Source organism: Rhipicephalus microplus, chromosome 6 (assembly GCF_043290135.1).
Source record: "Rhipicephalus microplus isolate Deutch F79 chromosome 6, USDA_Rmic, whole genome shotgun sequence".
In the NCBI taxonomy this organism is placed as follows: Eukaryota; Metazoa; Arthropoda; class Arachnida; order Ixodida; family Ixodidae; genus Rhipicephalus; species Rhipicephalus microplus.
In genome coordinates, this window is record NC_134705.1 from 196,202,717 (window position 1) to 196,224,657 (window position 21,941).

At 47.9% G+C, this 21,941-nt stretch overlaps 1 protein-coding gene across 1 annotated transcript; it reads right to left on the reverse strand.

Moving 5' to 3' along the window:
• Positions 1-373: 373 nt before the first annotated feature.
• Positions 374-18,314, reverse strand: LOC142765108 (uncharacterized). Its single transcript, XM_075865683.1, has 8 exons — positions 18,158-18,314; positions 16,907-17,114; positions 15,404-15,551; positions 13,795-13,916; positions 7,886-8,006; positions 5,713-5,886; positions 2,886-3,011; positions 374-1,252 (listed from the first exon to the last, which is right to left on the reverse strand). Exons 1-8 carry the CDS (start codon positions 18,249-18,251, stop codon positions 1,091-1,093), a joined length of 1,155 nt encoding a protein of 384 aa, XP_075721798.1. The 5' UTR covers positions 18,252-18,314; the 3' UTR covers positions 374-1,090.
• Between the last annotated feature and the right edge of the window lie 3,627 nt (positions 18,315-21,941).

Genomic DNA, 21,941 nt, shown 5'->3' on the forward strand with positions numbered 1-21,941 from the left:
GGGGGGAGTCATTTTCTTGATTTTAGAGGGGGTACCATCTTCAAGTGGTCATTTTTCACTATGGCATCGCAAAAACATATCGGCGACAAGGGGAGGGGGGGTGAGGTTGGGGTAAAACCCGGCTCTCCTTCACCGGTGTTCAATGAAGTTATTTATCTATATGTGTGAGAGACATGGGGCACATAAAGGAAACGTTAACACCATGGGTGCCTACGCAGCACTGCAGTTTATTGAAAAACAAAAAGCAAGTACATATATCAATTATATCAAGTGACCTGGCTAGTGAAACAGCAAGAAAAAATGAAAAAAAACATACACATGAGGTTAAAAAAATAATCGTGGGCCTCAAGATTAGACCATCTTCAAAGTGCTCATTAGATGAAAGTTTGTTGTTTGTTGGTGTGATAGAATGTGCGCTTACAATTTTTTTCCTTGTTTTATCGATGTAGAGTAAACATAAAACTACTTGTGTAAGAACACGTTTTACTTTCGTGTTTTACATATTCCTATGAAGGAGGGATCAATCATATATATTCGTATGATCAATTTTTTAACAAAGGCGCTGCAATTTACTGTTAGACGAAATAAAACGTAAATAATAAAAAAAACGTTTACGTATTTTTTTTAAATTCAAAAGCCAGAACGCGTGCAAGGACGAACCAATGGCGAATTTCTGCCAAGCCAAACTTCGTCAAATCGTTGGCGGAGATTTTTTTCTTGTCAGTTTTAGAACATTGTACGTAGCATGTTCTGAAACATTGCTAGGCAACATCGAAGCATTACTATAAAATATCAAAATGCGACTAAGGAACAAGAGTGCGCTTCTGGGCATTCGTTTATATACATTGCGCGCTGACTGAACTGCCAAAGTTGTAATTCAACGGCCAAATACAACCCGGCAGTTAATATTTCTTAATGTAATTGTTAGCGAAACATTAGAGAGAGAGAGAAGGTGATATTATGAACTATTCAAATAAAAGCTTCAACAAAAGAAAAAGAAGCTGTCGTCACTTTCGACAGCTCTGCGCCACAGTCCGATTATTCGCGCACGAGCCGGCAGATCTCGTACGAGTGGCGGAGGCGGGAATGTTCAGCCGCATTGAAACTGGCCGCGAATCTCTTGGCAGATGAGCCTTATGACGGTGAAGGTGCCCGAACCGCACGTTCGTAGGACGTCCACCAAGTGGACGTTGAAGAGCATCCAGGCGAGTCGACGTCGCACAGAGCCGTACTTCTGGAGGGCCTTGTGGTACTGCGTGGTGAGAAGCGCGGTAAGCATTGCGCTCGGTTACGTCAGGCCACATTTTTAACGCGACAACGCGAAATGGATCGTTGCTCTTACAGAAGAAGAATACGCGGTGGCATTCGTTTACATTCTCAAGTCAAGACTGTCCTGGACTTGCCGAGACTCGGACCGAGCCACGAGTCTGAGTGAGTCCAGGAAAGTAATATTTTGGTGAGTTTGAGTTCAAATGTGTTCGGTTGAAGAAAGTCTTCGCGAGTGTGAGTTCGGGTTGGTCCGGCTCAGGAAAAGTTTGCTGAGTCACAGTACGTGCGAGTCCAAAGCGCAAAATGCATTTCATGGGTGAGCCTGGGTGAGCTCGTTGATATTTGCTTACCTATATTCTTAACATAGCCTGACCGCATGCAATTAACTGTATAGTCCTAATGGAAAAAGACCAGCATAAGGGAGTGATGCACGGCTAGACCTGGAAGACGCTTTAGCTCCGCTTTCAAGAGTAAAACGCAATAACGTCATACGGCCCGGTGCACATCGCAAGAAATGATGCTCGTTTACCGATGCGAACCTCAACCGTGCCGTAAAAAACAAAAAAAACAAAAAAACGGATGACTGCGCGTATAACTTTGGTCGTTTGAAACTGTAATAGAAGGCCCACGGCAAGTACAGTTGTCAAGTGTTTACTACGATATAACTCTTCCTTTTGCGAATCAGCTAAATCCCCTTTAAGGCTACGCAAAGGCAAGACGTGAATCTGCGCAGCTGCCCACTTTGCCGGTGCTTCTGCAGCTGGTGATGATTATGTCCGAGGGTTTTATAGTTGGTGGGTGCTTGAAAACACACACTCGTTTCGCGATTCGCATATTGTGACGCTTAAGCGGTTCTACGCGTCTGCCACGTAGTATTATGAGTCAGACTTCTTCCCCCTCATGACGCGCTCAAATAGTGCGTATTTTGCCATGACGTCAAAAGGCGCGTTATTCTGAACTGACGGCAGCTTTTGTTTGTTTTTCGCATCTATATATTGAAGGCTTTGCAAAGTCACTTCTTCTGAACTCGATTTTATGCTGTGGGGTTGCGGATGACTTCTTTTTCTTCAGTGAATTGATCGGTGCCCAATATGTTTGTTTCACATGTTTTTCATTTTAACTATACCATCTTTCAACGAAAGAAAAGCATGATGCGCCAAACTCAAAAAGAAACACTAAGACGCAAGAAGATGTAGGAAAGTCTGCCTCTTACTCTTTATATTGCAGATTCGCTAAACAATATTATATCTGTTATTAAGTGCCAAATCGCCTTAGAAGAACTAATTATAGAACGTGAACACGATAGTAAAGCAACTAAGGGACAGAAATTAGGGCAATTGGAAGCGACCACGTTGGTTATATCAAGACTTTACATGCAGCCTTGGTATAGTGTGGCTCAGTCTGATTGAAATATATCAAGCATTTCGCTCAGTTTGGACTAAAAACTGTCTTTTCAATTCACGTACGCTAGTCAGGAATTGCCCCAGTTTGATTCCAACTTGCTTAGGCACGCTTAATGCTCTCTCAGTCTCGGTTTCTACATTTGGCTGTTTAAACAAACAAACAACAAACAAACAAACAAACAAAAATCCACCCGTGTCCTGTATAGTACTAACCTTGTCTCGAGTGCTGGTAAAGTACTCCGCGAAGGCGACATACTTCCAAGTGTCACTGCGCAGGAACGCGCTGTACACAACGTATGGCTCATCCAGGAATTCGGTGTTCCTTCTTGAACCGCAGACCTGCAGAAAAAATACAGATCGATTCTGGCTCATTCTGGCACTGGGGGGAATTTTCTCGCGCAAATAACAGAAAGCATTGCGGAAAGGGCTCAACTTAAGTTGAGGACGACGCAGCGAGCAATGGAAAGGAAAATGATATGACGACTGATATGTGGGATTCAACGTACCCCGAAACCACCATATGATTATGAGTGACGCCGCAGTGGAGGGCTCCAGAAATTTCGACCACCTGGGTTTTTTTAACGTGCGCCCAAATCTGAGCACACGGTCCTACACCATTTCCGCCTCCATCGGAAATGCAGCCGCCACAGCCGGGATTTAATGCCATGACCTGCGGGTCAGCAGCCGAGTACCTTAGCAACTAGACCACCGCGGCGGGGGCAAAATTATATGTGTAACCACAATTGTGGGACGAGAAAATGGAGTGTATCAGGGAACAAACGTGCTGTTAAGGACATCCTAGTCGAAATCAAGAAAAATAAATGGTCATGGGCAGGGCACGCAGCACAAAGGCAAAGTAACCGCTGGTCATAAGGATCACACACAGAATTCCAAGAGAAGGCAATCGGGGTGATGGAAGACAGAAAGTTAGGTGGGCCGATGAGATTAGAAAGCTCGCGGGTATAAAGTGGCAGCAGTGAGCACAGGACCGAGTTGGCTGGCGGAACATGGGAGAGACTTTTGTCCTGCAGTGTTCGTAGTAGGCTGTTACTGCTGACGATGATGAATGACAGAAATATTCAAGAGCACATGAATACAATGGAATGAGGGAATGAAATACAAGGGCCTGTTTCGCCCTAGTGGTGCCAATCCTGAAGCGACAGCGTAGTTGGGCATCCTACCATATAAAATAAATGTAAGTTTCGCTTGAATTGTCAAGCAAGTGCCACCGGTGAGTACAGGACGACTTTCAATAGCGAAACACTTAAAGCTCAAAGTAATGCTTTAGGTATTTGCAAAAAAAAGAAAAAAAAAAGAAAGCAGATCCACAATGTGAATGCTGATGATAGAGTGCAGCTTGGTCCCGAGGTTCGTAACGTCTACGTTGAAGTCGCCGACTCGTATTGGGGATCGATGGACGGACGAATGGATGGATGGATGGACGGATGGGCGGATGAATGGATGGATGGATGCATGGATGGATGGATGGATGGATGGATGGACAGATGGGCGGAGCGACGGACACACGCATAGATGGACGGGCGAGATGCACGGACAGAGTACGGTGTGTTTTAAAACCATATGCGCGTTACTTACACTCTGTAGACGATCTGCACAACACTTGTGTTTCGGCACGCCTGGAACCTACGACGACGACGAGCTTCGCTCAGAAAAAAAAAAACATCAGAGCTGTTGCGTATCAAGATCCTGTTCTAAAACAAACCAAAGCTGCGCACCCCTTGGAATCAACGTCGTAGCCGAGCGTGTGCTGAGCAGCAGCCTCAGCGAAGCCACGCCCACCGTTGGGGCCACGTCCACCGCGCAGCCACCTGGACGAGTTAGCCCGGCGTGGCGGGAGAAGAGTGTGACCGACGAAAGGCACGTGCTTCTGCCGGGGGTGCCGCAGCCAAGCTTGCAGGTTAGTTTCTGGTGCTCGAGTTAGGGCATTATTACATGGTCTGGGACAGTCTATGGTTCGACACTCCTTTGTCTACGCCAAAAGACTCACCCCCGTATTCCACAAACGCTTCTCGACTCGACTTCCATACTTCACTTGACAGAGTTGAGCACTGCGCCACCGCTCGACTGAAAATGACGCTGCGCTACTCAAGAATTTCGGCAGATTACCGCTGATATGCAGTGACCTGCCGTGCCAAGAGACGGCGCTCCCATCGGCTTTCTCAAGTGAAGGTGAAGCGTTGAGTGGAGGGACGTTCTAGAATACGGGGGTTAGCATCAGCAAGAAGGCAACGTTGATTCCCCGAGACTTACCAGCTTTCTCTGTTTCTTAAGATTTACGTGGCTATAGCGCAAGCTTCTCCCACTGTTTCTTTCATCTGCAGCGTGCTTTATGCGGTGCATGCTACCCTTTTGCGGCCCCTTCCTCCTTCACTTCCCCTCACTCTTCGTCATGCTCCCTTCCAAAATGCCCTTCCAGTATTCATGCTCCCTATGCATGGCTATGCATAGCTTTGAACTGCTTTGCATATAACTGCTTGCTGTGGCACATACTCATTCCGTTCCCCTCTCTGTCCTCCTTGGTCACATTTCCCTTTTTCACCTCGCACTGCATGACGTATTTTACATCAGTCTGTTTTTTCCCGAAGCAGTGTGAAACACTGGTGAGGATCTATAATATCTGCGTTCAATCGTTCTAATACCGCTTCAAACCAATGATTCCCTTGTTAGGAGCTGCTCGAGTTTTTAGTAGTGAAAACATTTATTGGAAAAACAAGATAGGCACGCAAGAACTGCCCCTTAAGAGGACGGCACCTACAAATATATAAATGGGGATTCTTAATTCGGGACCCCGTTGGCGCCACCTTCTGCCTGGGATCGCCGGACCACGGCATTTTTGGCCTGAGGGTTATATAAGCCAAGTCCGTGGTCGCCGCCCACCCCTCCCAGGTTATGTTGGTGGCACAAACTGGCCTGTACAAAAAAAAAGCTTAACAGCACCATCGGGTTGTCTCGCGTAAATGCATAAAAAATCGTCTGATAGTTCATCAACAGCGAATATGTCACGCCGGGCTTGACTCACCGCATCCCGACTTGTCATGCCAAAGCCCGTGCAGTTCGCGTAGGCGCCGGCCAGCGGCCGGATGACTTCCCTCTTGAGGACGTAAAACATGGTTCCCATTTCGAACGAGAGGCCCAACAACGTCCTGCTCCTTGCGTGCGTCGTATTGTCCCGCACCAACGGCCAGTGGGTTTCCTGCGCGATGCGCCAGACATGCGTGCGGAACCAAAGCAATCATTGAATAAAATTGGTATCGGAGTCTATTGCCTTGAGAAATGATTGCCGTCAAAATTTGTTGCATCTGTCAAGAACGAACGGAGGGACAGGTTTTTTTTTGTGATCTTTAAATGATTTCTCGCTTTCCCCGCCCCGACGAGCCTGCTTGAAGATACACGGGGAGGATGGGCCCCGGGCAAAAAGTTACGTCAGCGGGAGTTATTTATTTATTTATTTATTTGGATAACCTTAGAAGCCGGAGGGCATTGCATAGGAGGGGGGAGGAGGTGATTTATAAGGAATAAAATACAATCACAATTCAGGAATAGAAAAATTGAAAAGGAAAACTAGAAAGATAACGCAGAAACAATAACATTTCACAAATAAACACTAAGATCAGTATAAAATACAACTAGGTGATCTATTGAAAAGTGTTATCGTGCTCGAAAAACGAGCGAGTTACGACCTTGAGCGCGTGGGAAGGAACGATATCGCCTTATCCCGTTGTGATTGCTGTGCGCGAGTGTGGCTCACTGTACAATATTGCCACGTGCACGTGGTCGCGACGTTGACGAAGGCAGCAGTCTGTGTACCCAAGACGATGATGATGATGATATGTGGGGTTTAACGTCCCAAAACCACCGTATGATTATGAGAGATGCCGTAGTGGAGGGCTCCGGAAATTTCGACCACCTGGGGTTCTTTAACGTGCACTCATATCTGAGCGCACGAACCTACAACATTTCGGCCTCTATCGAAAATGCAGCCGCCGCCACCAGGATCATAGTTCGATCCCGTGACCTCCGGGTCAGCAGCCGAGTACCTTAGCCACTAGACCACCGCGGCGGGGCATGTACCCAAGACGAAACTGTTTAATTATTTGGCCGAACCTTCGGCTGGTGAACAGAAACTAAGATTACAGCAACACATGCATACTTATGACAGTGGTGAACAGAGCATCGGCCGTCGACTAATTGACAAGCGGTGAAGGGCGTCGCCATTTATGCATACGCCGTCGAATGTTCCAGCATTATCGCTATAGCTGCCACGTATGTTCTGCAAGAAGCTGTAATGTTTGACTCTGCGCGTTATCGTATCAGAAGTTTTAAGATTAACTTTATGCTTATTGGTCATTCGGAGTAGATTGGGTAACGCAGCACTTCCACGTATATACGGGCCGATAACGAAACTTGACGAAGGAGTGTTGCAATATTAGCATACAATGTTGTGCGGCGCCAGCCCGGGGCGGTGCCCAGTGGCAAGAAGCACAATTGGTCCAAAAGGCGCTCTCGATTTATGAGGGTCATCGGCCAATAGCGGGCCATATGCCATTCAAAGCGTCAGGCTACGACAGCTCAAGAGAAAGTGGGCGCAAGCCTCCTTATACGAAAAAAAAGGAAAAAAAATTGCAACTTCGCGCTCTGCTTCCAAACTCTCATGCACGGTAACAAGATGTGGCCGAGATGTTCAGATCAACGTCCGCTATACGCAGAACGTATACAGCCCCGCAAAGCCAGACGAGTGGTTCAAGATGCCTTTAACAGACACTGTGGCGCATTATGGGAGGCTCAAGTAAAGGGTAGAAGCTAACGCATGCCGTCGGTCAGTTCAATGACCAGTTATTTACGTCTTTCTGCCCCGCCATGGTGGTCTAGTGGCTAAGGTACTCGGCTGCTGACCCGCGGGTCGCGAGATCGAATCTCGGCGTCGGCGGCTGCATTTCCGATGGCGGCGAAAACGCTATAGGCCCGTGCGTTCAGGTTTGGGTGCACGTCAAAGAACCCCAGGTGGTCGAAATTTCCGGAGCCCTCCACTACGGCGTCTCTCAAATTCATATATGGTGGTTTCAGGACGTTAATCCCCACATATCAAAATGCACGTCTTTCTAATGCACACCTTCAAAATTTTCTTCTTACACGGTTTCTGTACACTTACAGCAGCGTGGGGTCTGCCCGACACACGAGGGCAGGATACTCACGAGGCTAGGGAATTGGGGCGCAGGTGAGCGGAGAACATTCGGTGGCACGGCGTAGCAGTCGTCGCTGCTTTCCATCGCGCTAACCGACGATATGGCGATCACGGCATCGGCGTTGAAGGTGCTGCAATGAGAAAAAGCCCGGAGACAGGTGGGTGTATGACAGCGCGGATTCGTCGTGTTTAATAACGACCCTACCATTTGCCAAACGTGGCACCCCTAACGCTAATCTGACGTATCGGAAGGAAACAGTGCGAAAAATGAGAAACCGGGTGAAGAGGGACACACACAGAGCGATGTCTAACCAACACGCCCAAGCAACAACTCCGGCTGTATTAACCTCACGCTTACGAAATTCGTGCTACTCGCAGACATTGTCCGAGTCGTTATTCGAGGCGGTTTACATACACCAGAGCTCTGAATCCAGACACACGACTGTCTTCGTGCTTTATATATATATATCCGTGAGCAGTCTCAACGTGGTTTATTTCGACGTTTCAGCCAGAGTCTGGCCTCATCAGGATTCTACTTGCAACGCTACAGCCACTCAACCACCATGCATATTGTTACGACCTCAGTAGGCGTCTGGGGTTTATTGATACACGGTTCGAGGGACGAGCCGTATCGGCGCAGGCAGATGAAGATGATCTTCTTCTTCCACCCCCCTTGCTTCTTTTTCCTTCTTCGTCCGGCACATACGTGGCGTAACATTTCCCCCCTCGCAGACAAAGCGCGCCGCGCGTTTCATACAGTGTCGCGTTGACTGAAAGGCTTCAGGCGAGCGACATGCGTGACCTCTGTCTTTCTGGAGCGTCTCCCGCTAGCTGTAAGACGTGCGATGCGGTAGTCGACTGCGCTCAGGCGGTCAAGGATAACAAAAGGTCCGATGTAGTGCGCGAGCAGTTTTTGGCACAAGCCACGTTTGCGTAAAGGCTTCCACACCAACACGAGATCTCCCGGAATATATGTGGCCTGCCGGTGCTTGCTGTCATAACGAACTTTCGATCTGTCTTGCGAGGCTATTGTACGTAAACGAGCAAGACGACGAGCTTCTTCGGCGAGACAAAGAGTTTCTGCTAGGGAGATTTCTGATTGGTCCCGATCAGAGAAGGAAAATATTGTATCCAGAGTATAACGGGGGGGTCGAACATAGAGGAGGAAGAACGGGCTGTAGCCGGTGGTCTCATGTTGGGAAGTATTAAACGCGTATGTGACGAACGGCAAGACATCGTCCCAGTTCTTGTGGTTCGAAGCAACGTACATAGAAAGCATATTCACCAGTGTTCGAATTGTTCGCTCGACGAGACCATTCGTCTGCGGGTGATAAGGCGTCGAGTGTCTGAGCTCTGAGCCACACATACGAAGAAGTTGTTCGACAACGTCTGCCGTGAATTGACGTCCACGGTCACTTATGATGACGCGAGGGGGCCCATGACGCAGTATGATAGAATGGAGAAGGAAGGACGACACTTGACCAGCAGTCGCGGATGGCAGGGCAGCAGTCTCGCAGTACCGAGTAAGATGGTCAGCACATACCACAATCCATCTGTTGCCTTTCGATGAACGCGGAAAAGGGCCCACCAGGTCAATGCCAATTTGTTCGAACGGAGAACTGGGAGGCGTCACAGGTTGTAGATGTCCGGCCGGAGCTGCTGAGAGAGATTTGTGCGCCTGGCATTGCGCACAACTGGCCACGTACAACTCAACTGACTGGCGCATACGTGGCCAGTAGAAGCGTTCCTGGGTACGATGAAGAGTGCGCGTCGTTCCGAGGTGACCTGAAGTGGCGTCATCATGCATGGCGTACAAAACAGATGACCGTAGTGCCTCTGGAACCACCAGCAGGAAGCGGGAACCGGTGCCGGAGATGGATTTCTTGTACAGTAGACCATCACGGACGCAAAAGCGGCTTTCCGGAGTGGATGCTTGGGCGATCACGAATAACGGATTCAAACTCACGTCCTTCCGCTGCTCAGTTTCAAAGGTGGCCTTATCCGGGAACGCTGGTGCTACGGACGCAATCAGATGATCGAAATCGTCAGCGTCGCAAACTGTAGCATCAACTGGCATCCTTGAAAGGCAGTCTGCGTCCGCGTGTTTCCTGCCGCTCTTGTACGATACCGTGAAGTTGTACTCTTGCAGCCGGAGGGCCCAGCGTGCTAGACGGCCTGACGGATCCCGAAGGTTGATAAGCCAGCACAAAGAATGATGATCCGTAACTACTTGGAAAGGACGACCGTACAGGTATGAGCGGAATCGCTGCACAGCGAAGACGAGTGCAAGGCATTCTTGTTCGGTCACAGTGTAATTGCGTTCCGGCTTACTTAAAGTGCGACTGGCATATGCGATCACGTGTTCCACTTGATTACATCGCTGTATCAGGACTGCACCTATGCCAATGCCGCTTGCGTCGGTGTGAACTTCAGTCGCCGCAGAAGGATCGAAGTGCCGCAGGATAGGCTGCGACGTGAGCAAGAACTTCAGTTGGTTGAAAGAAGTTTCACAATCAGGAGTCCATTCAAAACTAGCACCTTGGCGGAGAAGACAGGTCAGTGGAAAGGCAACTTCTGCAAAGGCGGGAATAAATCGGCGAAAGTAAGAGCAGAGGCCCAAGAAGCTCCGAAGCTCCTTTACTGAGCCAGGTGGTTTAAAAGCTCTAACAGCCGCTGTCTTATTCGGGTCGGGCCTGATGCCATCCTTGTTGACGAGATGTCCCAGCACCAGTGTTTGTCGAGCTCCGAAATGACACTTCTTTGCATTAAGAACCAAGCCAGCATTTCGAATACATTTCAAAACCAGCTCTACCCTTTCGTTATGTTCACTGAATGTACGCCCGAAGATAACAACGTCGTCAAGATAACACATACAGATGTTCCACTTCAGGCCGCGCAGAATGGTGTCCATGAATCTTTCAAATGTAGCGGGCGCGTTACATAGACCAAAAGGCATCACGTTAAATTCATATAGTCCATCCGGAGTAACGAAAGCCGTCTTTTCTTTGTCCATTGAATGCACAGGTATTTGCCAATAGCCTGAGCGTAAGTCTATGGACGAAAAGTAGGATGCTGAATGGAGGCAGTCTAGAGCGTCATCAATGCGTGGGAGAGGGTAGACATCTCTCTTTGTGACGGAGTTTAGACGGCGATAGTCCACACAGAATCTCCAGGTACCATCCTTCTTTTTGACTAGAATCACGGGAGCCGCCCAAGGACTCGATGATTCTCGAATGACACCCTTCTGCAGCATATCTCGCACTTGTTCATCAATTATCTTGCGCTCAGACGGCGACACTCGGTAGGGTTTCTGGCGGATGGGCTGTGCTGTTCCCGTGTTTATCCTGTGGAGAATCCGAGACGCGGGAATCGAGGGCGCATGGTCATGGGAAAAATCGAAAATCGCCACGTATTTTGACAAAACGTCCAGAAGCATGCGGCGTTTGTCAGTAGTAAGTGACTTGTCGATCATAGGTAAAAGTTTTGAATCGGCCGTAAAAGTATTGGCTGAGACCCCACCTGGAGCATCACTGAGGGCAGCCACTGCCATCGGTGAGTATGTTTTGAACTTGGCAAGCTTCAGTCCTCCTGGTAGAACCACCGACTCAGCTGAACAGTTTACCGCCCATAGTCCTGTGCGTCCTTGAACGAGTGACACTATGCAATGCGGCACCAATGTGTTCTTCTTAATGCAACTGAGATGAAAGGGCTCCACCAATGCGTCGAACGCCCTGTCATTGTTTTCAATGCGTGAAGAGTATACAGGAACACATACTGCAGAGAATGCCGGCACAATGCTATCTTCACTGACCCGGAGCGCACCGTGCTCCCTGTCTGAATTCTCTAATAGTTCTCCAGGGGCAGCATCACATATGTACACCTCTCCATTTCTACAATCAACAGTGGCGCCACACATTCGAAGGAAGTCAATCCCCAGGATTATGTCGTGTGTGCTCCTTGGAAGAATCGTAAACTCTGTGACAAACACTTGATCACCCAAGCACACTTCTGCGGTACAGACACCAATGGGACACAGCGAGTTACCACCAACGCCACAGAATGTTGTTGCCTTCTCCCACAAAAACATCACCTTTTGTCCTAAACGGTGTTTAAAAGCAGCACTCATAATCAAAACTGTAGCACCAGTGTCCACCAAAGCCATCGTACACACACCATCAACAAAAACTTCTACCTTGTTCTTGAACATCAACACAGACGGGGGTATTTCGTTTTGCAGCAAGTCACCAGCGACCTCACCCCCATCGGCCGCACTGTTTAGTTTTCCTGGTGTGGTGACGATGGGCGGCGCCGTGGCGATGGAGACCGGTGGGATCGAGGCGCAGGAGGTGGCGTCACACTTCGATCAGAGGCAGGGGAGTTGTTGCGCCAGTGTCCGTGCCAGAAGCTGCTGCCGGGTCTTGAGTCGGTGGGCCAGTGTCCTTGAAAAGGTGGGACAGCAGGTTTATCGGTCAAGCTTGTCCACTGATCATAGCGTGGTATGCGCGAACGATCGCAATACCTCGATATGTGACCAGTCAGACCACAGTTGTAGCACACAGGCGCAGGACGAGGTCGTCGCCGTTCTTCGAAGTGTTCACGTCTGCGAGCGTTCGCGTAAGCCCGAGATTCAATGAAATCAGTTGTCGGTGGGTGGTATGAGCGTACGGAACGGAAACGTTGAGGGTACTGTGATCGCTCGTAAAAAGCCGGACTTGACTGCTGAATACGCCGAGGCCCTGCAACCTCCGTTGCGTTGACGGATGGATGTTCATAAACTGTAAGCTGTGGGGCAGTGGTGTCCTGCGGGAAATAGGATGGAGACGTGGCAGCTGCCCGTTCACGTGTCATTTCGCCATGTCTGAGTAACTCTTCCCGAACAATTTGGCGGATGGTTGCCGAAAGGTCAACAGTTGAGGCCGCTTCTATGCTGGCTACTGAGGTGACATTTGCCAGACGACCAAACTTAGGCGCTATTCTGCGCTGCTTCAGGGTTTCAAACGTGCGGCAGTGCCGTACAACGTCAGACACTGAAGTCAGGCTTTCCCTGCTAATAAGGAAGTTGTAAACATCTTCTGCAATTCCCTTCAGCAAATGCCCCACCTTGTCCTCTTCCGACATGCTGGAATCGACTTCCCTACACAGCCTCAAAATCTCTTCAGTATACACGGTGCAGGTCTCACCGGATAGCTGGGCCCTCTGTGCAAGACTCTGCTCGGCAAGCTTCTTTTTTGCAGCTGAGTTGCCGAAACACTTCTTGATTTCTTCAACAAAGCGTTCCCATGTTGTCAGAATATCTTCATGGTTCTCATACCAAACGAGGGCAACATCAGTGAGGTAGAAAACAACGCGTGACAGTTGGGAGGCAGCATCCCATTTGTTGCAGTTGCTTACTCGCTTGAAATGTTTGAGCCATGAGTCCACGTCGTCGTTGGCCCTCCCGGAGAAGGTTCGTGGCTCTCTGTGATACGGCCAAGAACTGCTGGGGACTGATTCCCGAGCTTCTGTTTCGTCAGGCATGATGGCCAAAGAAGGAGGCAGGCCGGCGAGGCGACGACTCCGGCGAAATCCGAGGGGTAGCGGTCCCGTCGTTGGTTCCTATACCCAGCACCTTCCACCACTCTGTTACGACCTCAGTAGGCGTCTGGGGTTTATTGATACACGGTTCGAGGGACGAGCCGTATCGGCGCAGGCAGATGAAGATGATCTTCTTCTTCCACCCCCCTTGCTTCTTTTTCCTTCTTCGTCCGGCACATACGTGGCGTAACAATATATATATATATATATATATATATATATATATATATATATATATATATATATATATATATATATATATATATATATATATATATATATATATATATATATGTATGTATGTGTGTGTGTGTGTGTGTGTGTGTGTGTGTGTGTCGTGCTTACTTGACGACATTCTCGATTATCTGCCTGTACATGAGCTGAAAACCCTCCCGTTTGTAGTTGAGCGAACCAATGGCGATCACCGTCTGCTTATCATGATTGTTGTCCTGTACGTCCTTGAGCGCCTGTAATAAAAACAAAACAAAACAAAAACAGTTGTTGCTTTTTCACCACCTATGCGCGCTGACTTGGGCATGTATACAACTACTTCATTAACGCTGTGTATTACTCATATTCATCATTTCACGCGCGTTTCTCTTTTGTCGGTGCTCAGTCTTTTAAAGAGCAAAGACATTCGATAGGACTTTACGTTGAATCACAAATTGAACACTGCGCTAAGAGCGGCTACAGGGGCTAGTTGTTGTATTTGTACGATAATAGGCGCGATTACTCAATATGCCTACTGTACCGCCACCGATCTAGTGTACTATGGCAGTGCTTTTCGAATGGGTATGTTCGAATCCTCAAAGTCATTCCTGGGGGTAGACGAATACCATTCTCATGAGCCCAGGCTATGCTATGAGATCATAGCGAGGGTCTCCTTCAGGCAGCCTTGATAACTTGAGGTTCTATGCGTGGAATCACTGGTCGATTACCAGCTCGTAATTCGATCACGTGCAATGTGACGCCAACAGGCGAAAAAGAAAAAAAAGGCAAAAAAACGATATGTGCCGCAATGCCAACAGGCTGCGCTGACCAACGCTCCCATGTGTCAGTGCACATATATACGCTATGAAGTGGACGGAGGGATGACCATAGTCGCATCTTGGTGGTAGACCATTGGACGCAACACTCAAAAATGTTATAGTTCCGTCCACTTTTCTTTTTTTTCCAGTTATATTACAATAACTTCTAATAACACCCCCAATACTTTCCTTGGCGTAATTGTCTGTTACTTTTCATTATTGCGTGTGTGTTTGACACAACACACACACAACAGAGGCCTTGTATTTTCACTACTTTCCTTCACTGGGTGTAAGGATATTTGTTGGTGGATGTCTAAAGCTGCATAGAAGCACTACCTATCCGGCTAGATGAACTTGTGGTTACAACAGGAAGTTATTATAACCCATGGATAAGGTTGTTTGCTTATTTCCCTGAAAGCCTCTGGTGGGGCTGCGGCCGTTGCATTTAGACGGAGGTATAATTATCAAGTCCCGTGTACTGAGCGCCTTGAGCGCGAGGGAAAGACGACTACAGGCGGCGAAAAGTGTCGGAGCCTTCCACAGCATCATTCATCAATACATCATCTTGGCTCGTGAAACACCACATATTGTTGTTATTGTGACTACCACGTAATTCTTAGGAAATTTTACTAATTGTCTATGAAGGAAGTGATCACTGGCGTAACGGAAGGGGAGGGGGGTCAACTTCTTTTTCCGAAGATTTACACTTTTGCACGTGTATATGTCGCGCACATACAAAACACGACCACGTACATGGGGGATGACCCTCCCCTCCCGCCGAAGAAATCTTGAATTCTTGAATACACCTCTGGAAGCTGTCAGTCTGCATTTCCTCATTGCCCGAATTCAATGAACATCAGTCGAAAGTTTCGCTATATCCCAGTGACATCAAATTCCGGAGGAACGTGTATGACGCATTCACTCACTTCTATAATCGGCTTCATGGATTCCACCGTTGCGTTCAGTTCATCGGGCTTCGTGATGACGTTCAGCAAGCCATAGTGCTCTAGATTTTGCTGGGCCAAGTGCAGGAGTTCTCGCCGAGCGGAATATATCTTCGCTCGGGTAATGTATCTGTAACCGAACGAAGACATCACAAACGGGATCGTGAGAGAAGAGAAAAATGCCAGCGTCTATATCAAGTATACGAAAACAGTGCGGTTGATCAGGGTTGAAAAAGTCATTTTGGCCGCATAGGCGAAGAATGCCATATTAACAAATTAGAATGTTATGCGAGCTGAAACTTTTAGCGTTCGACTTGACCGTAACTCGGCAAAACACTGCAGCGAGAACACGCCTACCGTGCAGCGGGTGAAGCGAGCTTTGTGTACTGCCTCTTCAACGCAAACCGAGCGATGAGAATGCAAACCGAGCGACGAAAACGCAACGCGAACAAAGGTACGAGCGTGTGACTCTGCCCGGCTGGTCTTGCCGGAGCCATCCAGCCTCTTCCTGCCTTCGCCATAGACCTTTCGCGCGACGGATGACTGCCAGCGGGTTTCGTCGAGCTGGAACCGGGATAGTCGGCGACGTAAGTGATGCGCGGATCGATGCCACCGATTTGCACTTTTTGAGCAACATCGCAGCGATGGCAAAAATGCACCTGAAGTATTTATGTTATTGCTCTCTGAAGAAGTGTTCTTCTTAGTTTGTTGACACTAGGGCCTTTTAGATCGTTATGCAATGTAGGCACTCAATAAACAATTGACTAGTGTGAGTTTGCCGAGCACGTAGATCGGATGCTAGCACGCGTATTTTGAGATGCTACTGTCTTGTGACGGCTGACCTGAAGCTTTCGCAAGCCGGTATACCTCGTCAAACGGAAACAGCCGGAGGTGATGTCTGCATGAGTGATGCCGAAACTATAGTGTGATGATTCCGCGCGGTGACGTCATCGTGACGTCACATATCGACAAAATTTGTAACGCGTTCGAGAGGTCATATGGCGCATGACGGCGCGTTAAACCGGACAGCTCGTCGGACAGGGGACTGCTCTAACGCCAGCTCTGACCGCTCTAACGATGTTAGAGGGTACAGCTGGCCAATAATCCACAGTGAAACAGAACAAGCGTATTGCACAATCACCACGATAGCTATGAGCGACTCTCGCTTACATCCCCAGGTATGCGTTCCCATAAAATACCTGATAAGCGTGCGTAAGAGGACGATCTCCGACGTGATCAATTAATTGGTAGAGCATCAGGCCTGTTATTCGAAGGATGCAGGTTCGATTCCTGCTGACGGCAAATTGTTTGTTCTTCGCTTCACTTTTTTTACACTTATGCCATACTGAAAACTGAGCTATAGCACAGCACAAGTAACGTTCATTATATTAGTGTCGTCCTCGATATCTATTGGTTCTCGCTAAGGTTCTATCGTGAACTGGCGATTGCAGTTCCCTACGCCATCATGTTTAGGAAACAACTGACCGGTAGTCGAAACCGATGCCTCCCTTGACGTATTGATAAGTTCTGGCCTTCACTTGGAATAGCTTCCAGCTGTCTTGAATTAGTGAAGCCCGTATCTGGTCTCTCACAATGACGACGTCCGTGTAATAGAGGTACTGGCACAGTCCTTCGGGAGGGTACATGCTTGACATAACAGCACTATGACCCACGGTGCACAGTATTTCTTTCACTGAAACGAAATAAATCTATCATTATCTACATTGTAAAGTACGAAACACACACATGTGTCTGAACAGGCTTAAAGGGACCCTCAAACACTTTTCCGAGTAGCCATGCATGGAATGGAAGAAGTAAGAAAACTTCAGGAGGGTTTCAACTTGGGCTTGTCGGTGAGTCATCTTGACGGGGAGTGATCCGCACAAAAGACGGGATACAAGAAAGAACAAGGATAGACAGACGAAGCGCAATCTAACACACTTTGTTGACGAGCAATGTGACCATATTTATCCCAATGGCTCACAGTCGTTGAGTATTAAAAAGAAAAGAAAACATGAAACTAACACACACGTGTCTTACCGATGTGATATGCCATTTCTTTGGCTGATAAATAGATAAATGGCGTACTGGTGCATCTATCTATCTGTGTGCTTTCTCGTGTTCCGTCTTTAGCGTGCATCACTCCCCATCAATATGTAAAGGACCTTATTGCCTTCCGAATCGATCACCGCAAAAATGTTGAGAAGCCTGCTGAGCTGATGGTCGCAAGTGTACTCTCCCGGTAACAGTATAGACTGTCACCACAGCAGATAGGGACTCGTCTTTGCCTGTCATCATGATTTCTGAGACACTCTTATCGGTGTATATCATTATCGGCATGTGACAGGTCGAGCTCGACTGAAATAAAACGGTTCCCCATAAATGTTCATATTGTGAGCGCGACAAGCGAATGACTCTTAATTCTCTTTAGATATCGTCATCACCTGCACATCTTCATCATCTGTAAATATAATAACCAGTGTGATTTTAGCTTGAGCCTGGCTGAATAAACCGCTTCCTCACAATATATATAGCACTCACACCCAGGGAAGCATGTGCAAAAAGCTCTGACTTGGTGTATTCAATGACGTAAACTTCGCTTTAGGTGCATGATTTTTTCGGAAAGTAAATAAATTCATTTGGTCGTGGCGCTGACGTTATTAGTCCCCGCTGACTTTCTCTGCAAAATATTTCTCCAAATATTGCACGTTGTCAAAAAAGTCATTTGTCACTAACCTTCAGGGTGTTCCGTGGTAGTGGATGTAGTCGTTGTTGTAGTCGTAGTAGTTGTAGTAGTCGTACTCGTTGTAGTAGTGGTAGTTGTCGTCATACTCGTAGTTGACGTAGTACTGGAAGTTGTCGTCGTGGCTAGAGAAGTGGTCTGAACTGGCGTCACTGTGAACGCAGCGGGCAAAATGAAGCGTTTAACACCCAGCATAGAAAAAAAAACAACATTTACAGAATAATGAGTGACTGGCTCTTAGCAGAGTAGCCAAAGGGTGGCACACTGAAAACGTGCTCTCATAGCCACCCCTCCCCCTCTGAAAGTTCAATCATGGGCCACCTATAGCACAAAATGATACTCCTGCATGTCTGTCCCAGCTACAGATGAGGTTCGTGTGCCCTCCCCCCCCCCCCCCCCCTGCGCCGTCAATCGACGCCGAAGCAAATTGACGCCGAAACAAAAGTGGTTCAGGTCATACGCGTTTTTGCGACTACAAGGGAAGGCGCCGTCGCGGCTAGCATTAGCCATGGAGCGTAGGGGTTCGTGACCCATCGTTGTCATTTTTGCAACTTGACAGAGCGCAGTTTTTGAATTGGAACGTTTATCGTAATTTTTTCTCTGCGTGCACAATAAAAAATTGTGGTTTTCTGCTATACAGGAGCTACAGTAAACAACACGTCAATTGAACCAATATTTAAAGAAGCTTTGTCCAAGCTTGCCTTTCCCAACCAAGCGCTGTCATGTCTTTATTTGCGCAATATTCCGTACGCGTCATCTGTATAATCGTTATTGTGAACATATTTTCGTATACTTTTAAACACGCGATTGTTTCATTTGTTAAACTCACCAATACCCAAATTAGAGACACGCCATGATGGTTATTCACATAGCTGGTCCACACCCTCCCAAAGAATGTCCTTGAAAAGTAGCGTTGTGAACATTGACGCTGGTTGGGCCTTCATTCAATCCCAGTAGATAACACAAGCTTCGTGTGCTAAGAACATAAACCTATATACCTGGTGGCGGCGAGGTATATTCTGTACTTGACTGTTTAACTGGCCTGTAAGGCAATTACATTGAAGTCCAGTGAAATATTTCGTTCGACTGCTTGCCGCCTTTGTTTTTTCAGATCATTAATCAAACTTCCCAGGCATTCCATAGCATACCTAGACGGCACCATGAAAATTCCTGTTTACAACCAAGAAACTTGCGGCGGGGACCTGGTGAAAGGGCTGATGAAGTTCTTGAAAACAACCAGCCTCCTCGTTTGTGTCTTCAACCAAAACCAACTGCGTGACTTACCGGTACGGGTGGTAAATTCAGGCGTCGGTGCTGGCGTAACCATGCCGGGCTCCGACGTTTTGTCTCCTGGAGCATCCTTCTCAATGCCAGGGATGACGACGGCCTTTGGCAGTGGCATTTTTGTCGTTTTTTCGTTCTTCTCTTGGTCTACCTCGATGATGTCGTCGTCGTTGTCTGCGCAGCAACGATGCAAAGTGTGCTGTAGTCACTAATTTAGACCAGTCGTGGTCTGTGCTTTGTTGCCAGTTAAGAAGCAAAAAATGTCAGCCACGAACACAGAATTGCAGCGCACCCCCCCCCCCCCCTGAGAAGGAAGGTCGTGTTACTTAGTGCAAAACCAGGTAACACGATGCAAAACCAGAGCTCGATGCAAAACCAGAGTTCTTCAAGGCTTGTACTCGTCAAGTTTGGCATAGGGACGGGAGCTGGCTGTCTTATCACCTCTATTCTTGTGTCCGTTATCTAGCCTAGTCCAGTGAGTGTAGTCTTCAGGGTGGTGGGGTCTTACTCTGTCCGACTGAGGTTATTCGCACGTGTGTGAGTGCGCGAGCCGAAGCGTTTAGCCATAATTACGATGAAGGCTACCGCTGACAAAGCACTTCATGTGATTTAGTCTTTAAAAACAAATTAGCGGAATATGGGCAATAGACAAATAGGGGACAGTGACAGAGCTTGTGTCTGTTTCCTCTCTTGTCTCTGGTCCACTTTGCTCTAATCGTTGAAGATGAATTATCAAATAGGTCAACTTCAAATCATGCTTCAGTGGTTATCACTCAGCAAAAACCCTACATTTACAGGAACTGACTACGGGGCCGAACCTGCATAAACGCCGTAACAGCCACTTCTTCTAGCGCGCCTTAACGTCTCCCTACCAAATTCTCAACGGTATTCTGCTAGGGATAATGATAAGCGCAGTTACGTTTACTCTGATTTTTTCTCAGTGAGATTACACTCTCGCATTTAGAGGCGCCCGTACCACAACGATTTCGCTGTCGCAGCGTTTAAAACTGGTAGCTGTTCTCACCACCGGCTCCTCTCAGTGTGAAGATGGCCACCACGATAAGGATGAGACAGAAAATAATCAGGGCCACCATGATCATTATCTTGCTGGATTCATCCACGTGCCTGCATAGTATAGATGCGTGAATTTATGATTGTCGGGGTTTCACGTCCCAAAAAACCGCGACAAGATTATGGGGGGAGGCCGTAGCGGAGGACACTGGAAATTTTGACTATCTGCAGTATTCTACAACGTGTAAGTTCACAGGACTCACGCATTTTCTGGCGGCTGCTTTAACATCTAGGCGTTGTTGCCTCCGCATGTTTGCAAATCAGAAGTTTACATCTTTTGCGAGGGAGGCTCTTTACGACTTACAAATTTCGGTGGCGCCGTTGTATAGTACGCGGAAAACTCACTGCAGGACGTGGCCCTCATGTTGCACCCGATATTGATAAGTATACTGATTCGCAGTTTTTCAATAAATGACGCTGTCTTGAAATCGGTTTGCATTTGATCAGACGTTTCTGATGTGGCTATTCGATTTCCTTTCTCGTGGTCAGTTGGTATTATATTTGCCACTTTTCATTGCTCCCAGCATGGAACGCATCTCCTCACTTTCTGGCGCTGGTGCCGGAACGTTGAGTATAGTCAGGCACGATGCCAACTGTGTGGGCGCGCCCACACACGCCACGCCGATCAGATCCATTTTGCTTCCGCCGGTGAGGCAAAAGATACAAGAGGGTTTCCCGTGTGGTGCGCCAATTTTCTTGAAAACATGGCGCGTATTAGTTATCAGCAAAAAAAAAAAAACGTGCAAAACATGACTGGTCCACCTTCGAGTACCGAATTCTGCGCCACGTTTTGCCTAAGGAGAATGCTTCGCTTAAAGCGGATGTAATGAATTCGATAGCAACAGTTTGTTAGGGTGTACGAAATAAGGCCAGAACCCGCCATGGTCGTCTAGTGGTTATGGTAGTCTATTGGTGACCCGCAAGTCATGGGATCGAATCCCGGCTGCGGCGACTGCCTTATCAGTGGAGGTTAAAAGGCTTGAGGCCCGATTTAGGTGCACGTTAGAGAACACCATTTGGTCGAAGTTTCCGGGTCCTCCACAACGGCATCTCTCATAATCAAATGGTGGTTTTGGGACTTTAAACTGCTGCTGTCGTTGTTATCATTATTATTGAAGAAAGGCCAATAGCTAATTCTTTTGGGTTCGATTTTCCGTAGCTCGCAAAACAATGATGGTGTGTGGGAGTGACGCCGCTCGAGGAAATGAACTGCGTTTTCGTGAACACTGTCGGTTCTCTGAACTCGAAGAAAGCGCGGGAAAATCTCTACACGTATGCCCATGCCCGTTGAGGTAGCACGCGCGACCACAACCTTCCAGCGCCTCAGGTCCTTCCTTCTATTCCCTTGCGTCCCTTCACGCTCCTTACTAAAGGTGGGTGGGGCGTTTCCTTTTAGATGCGGAGCATCTTATACTCGCGCCT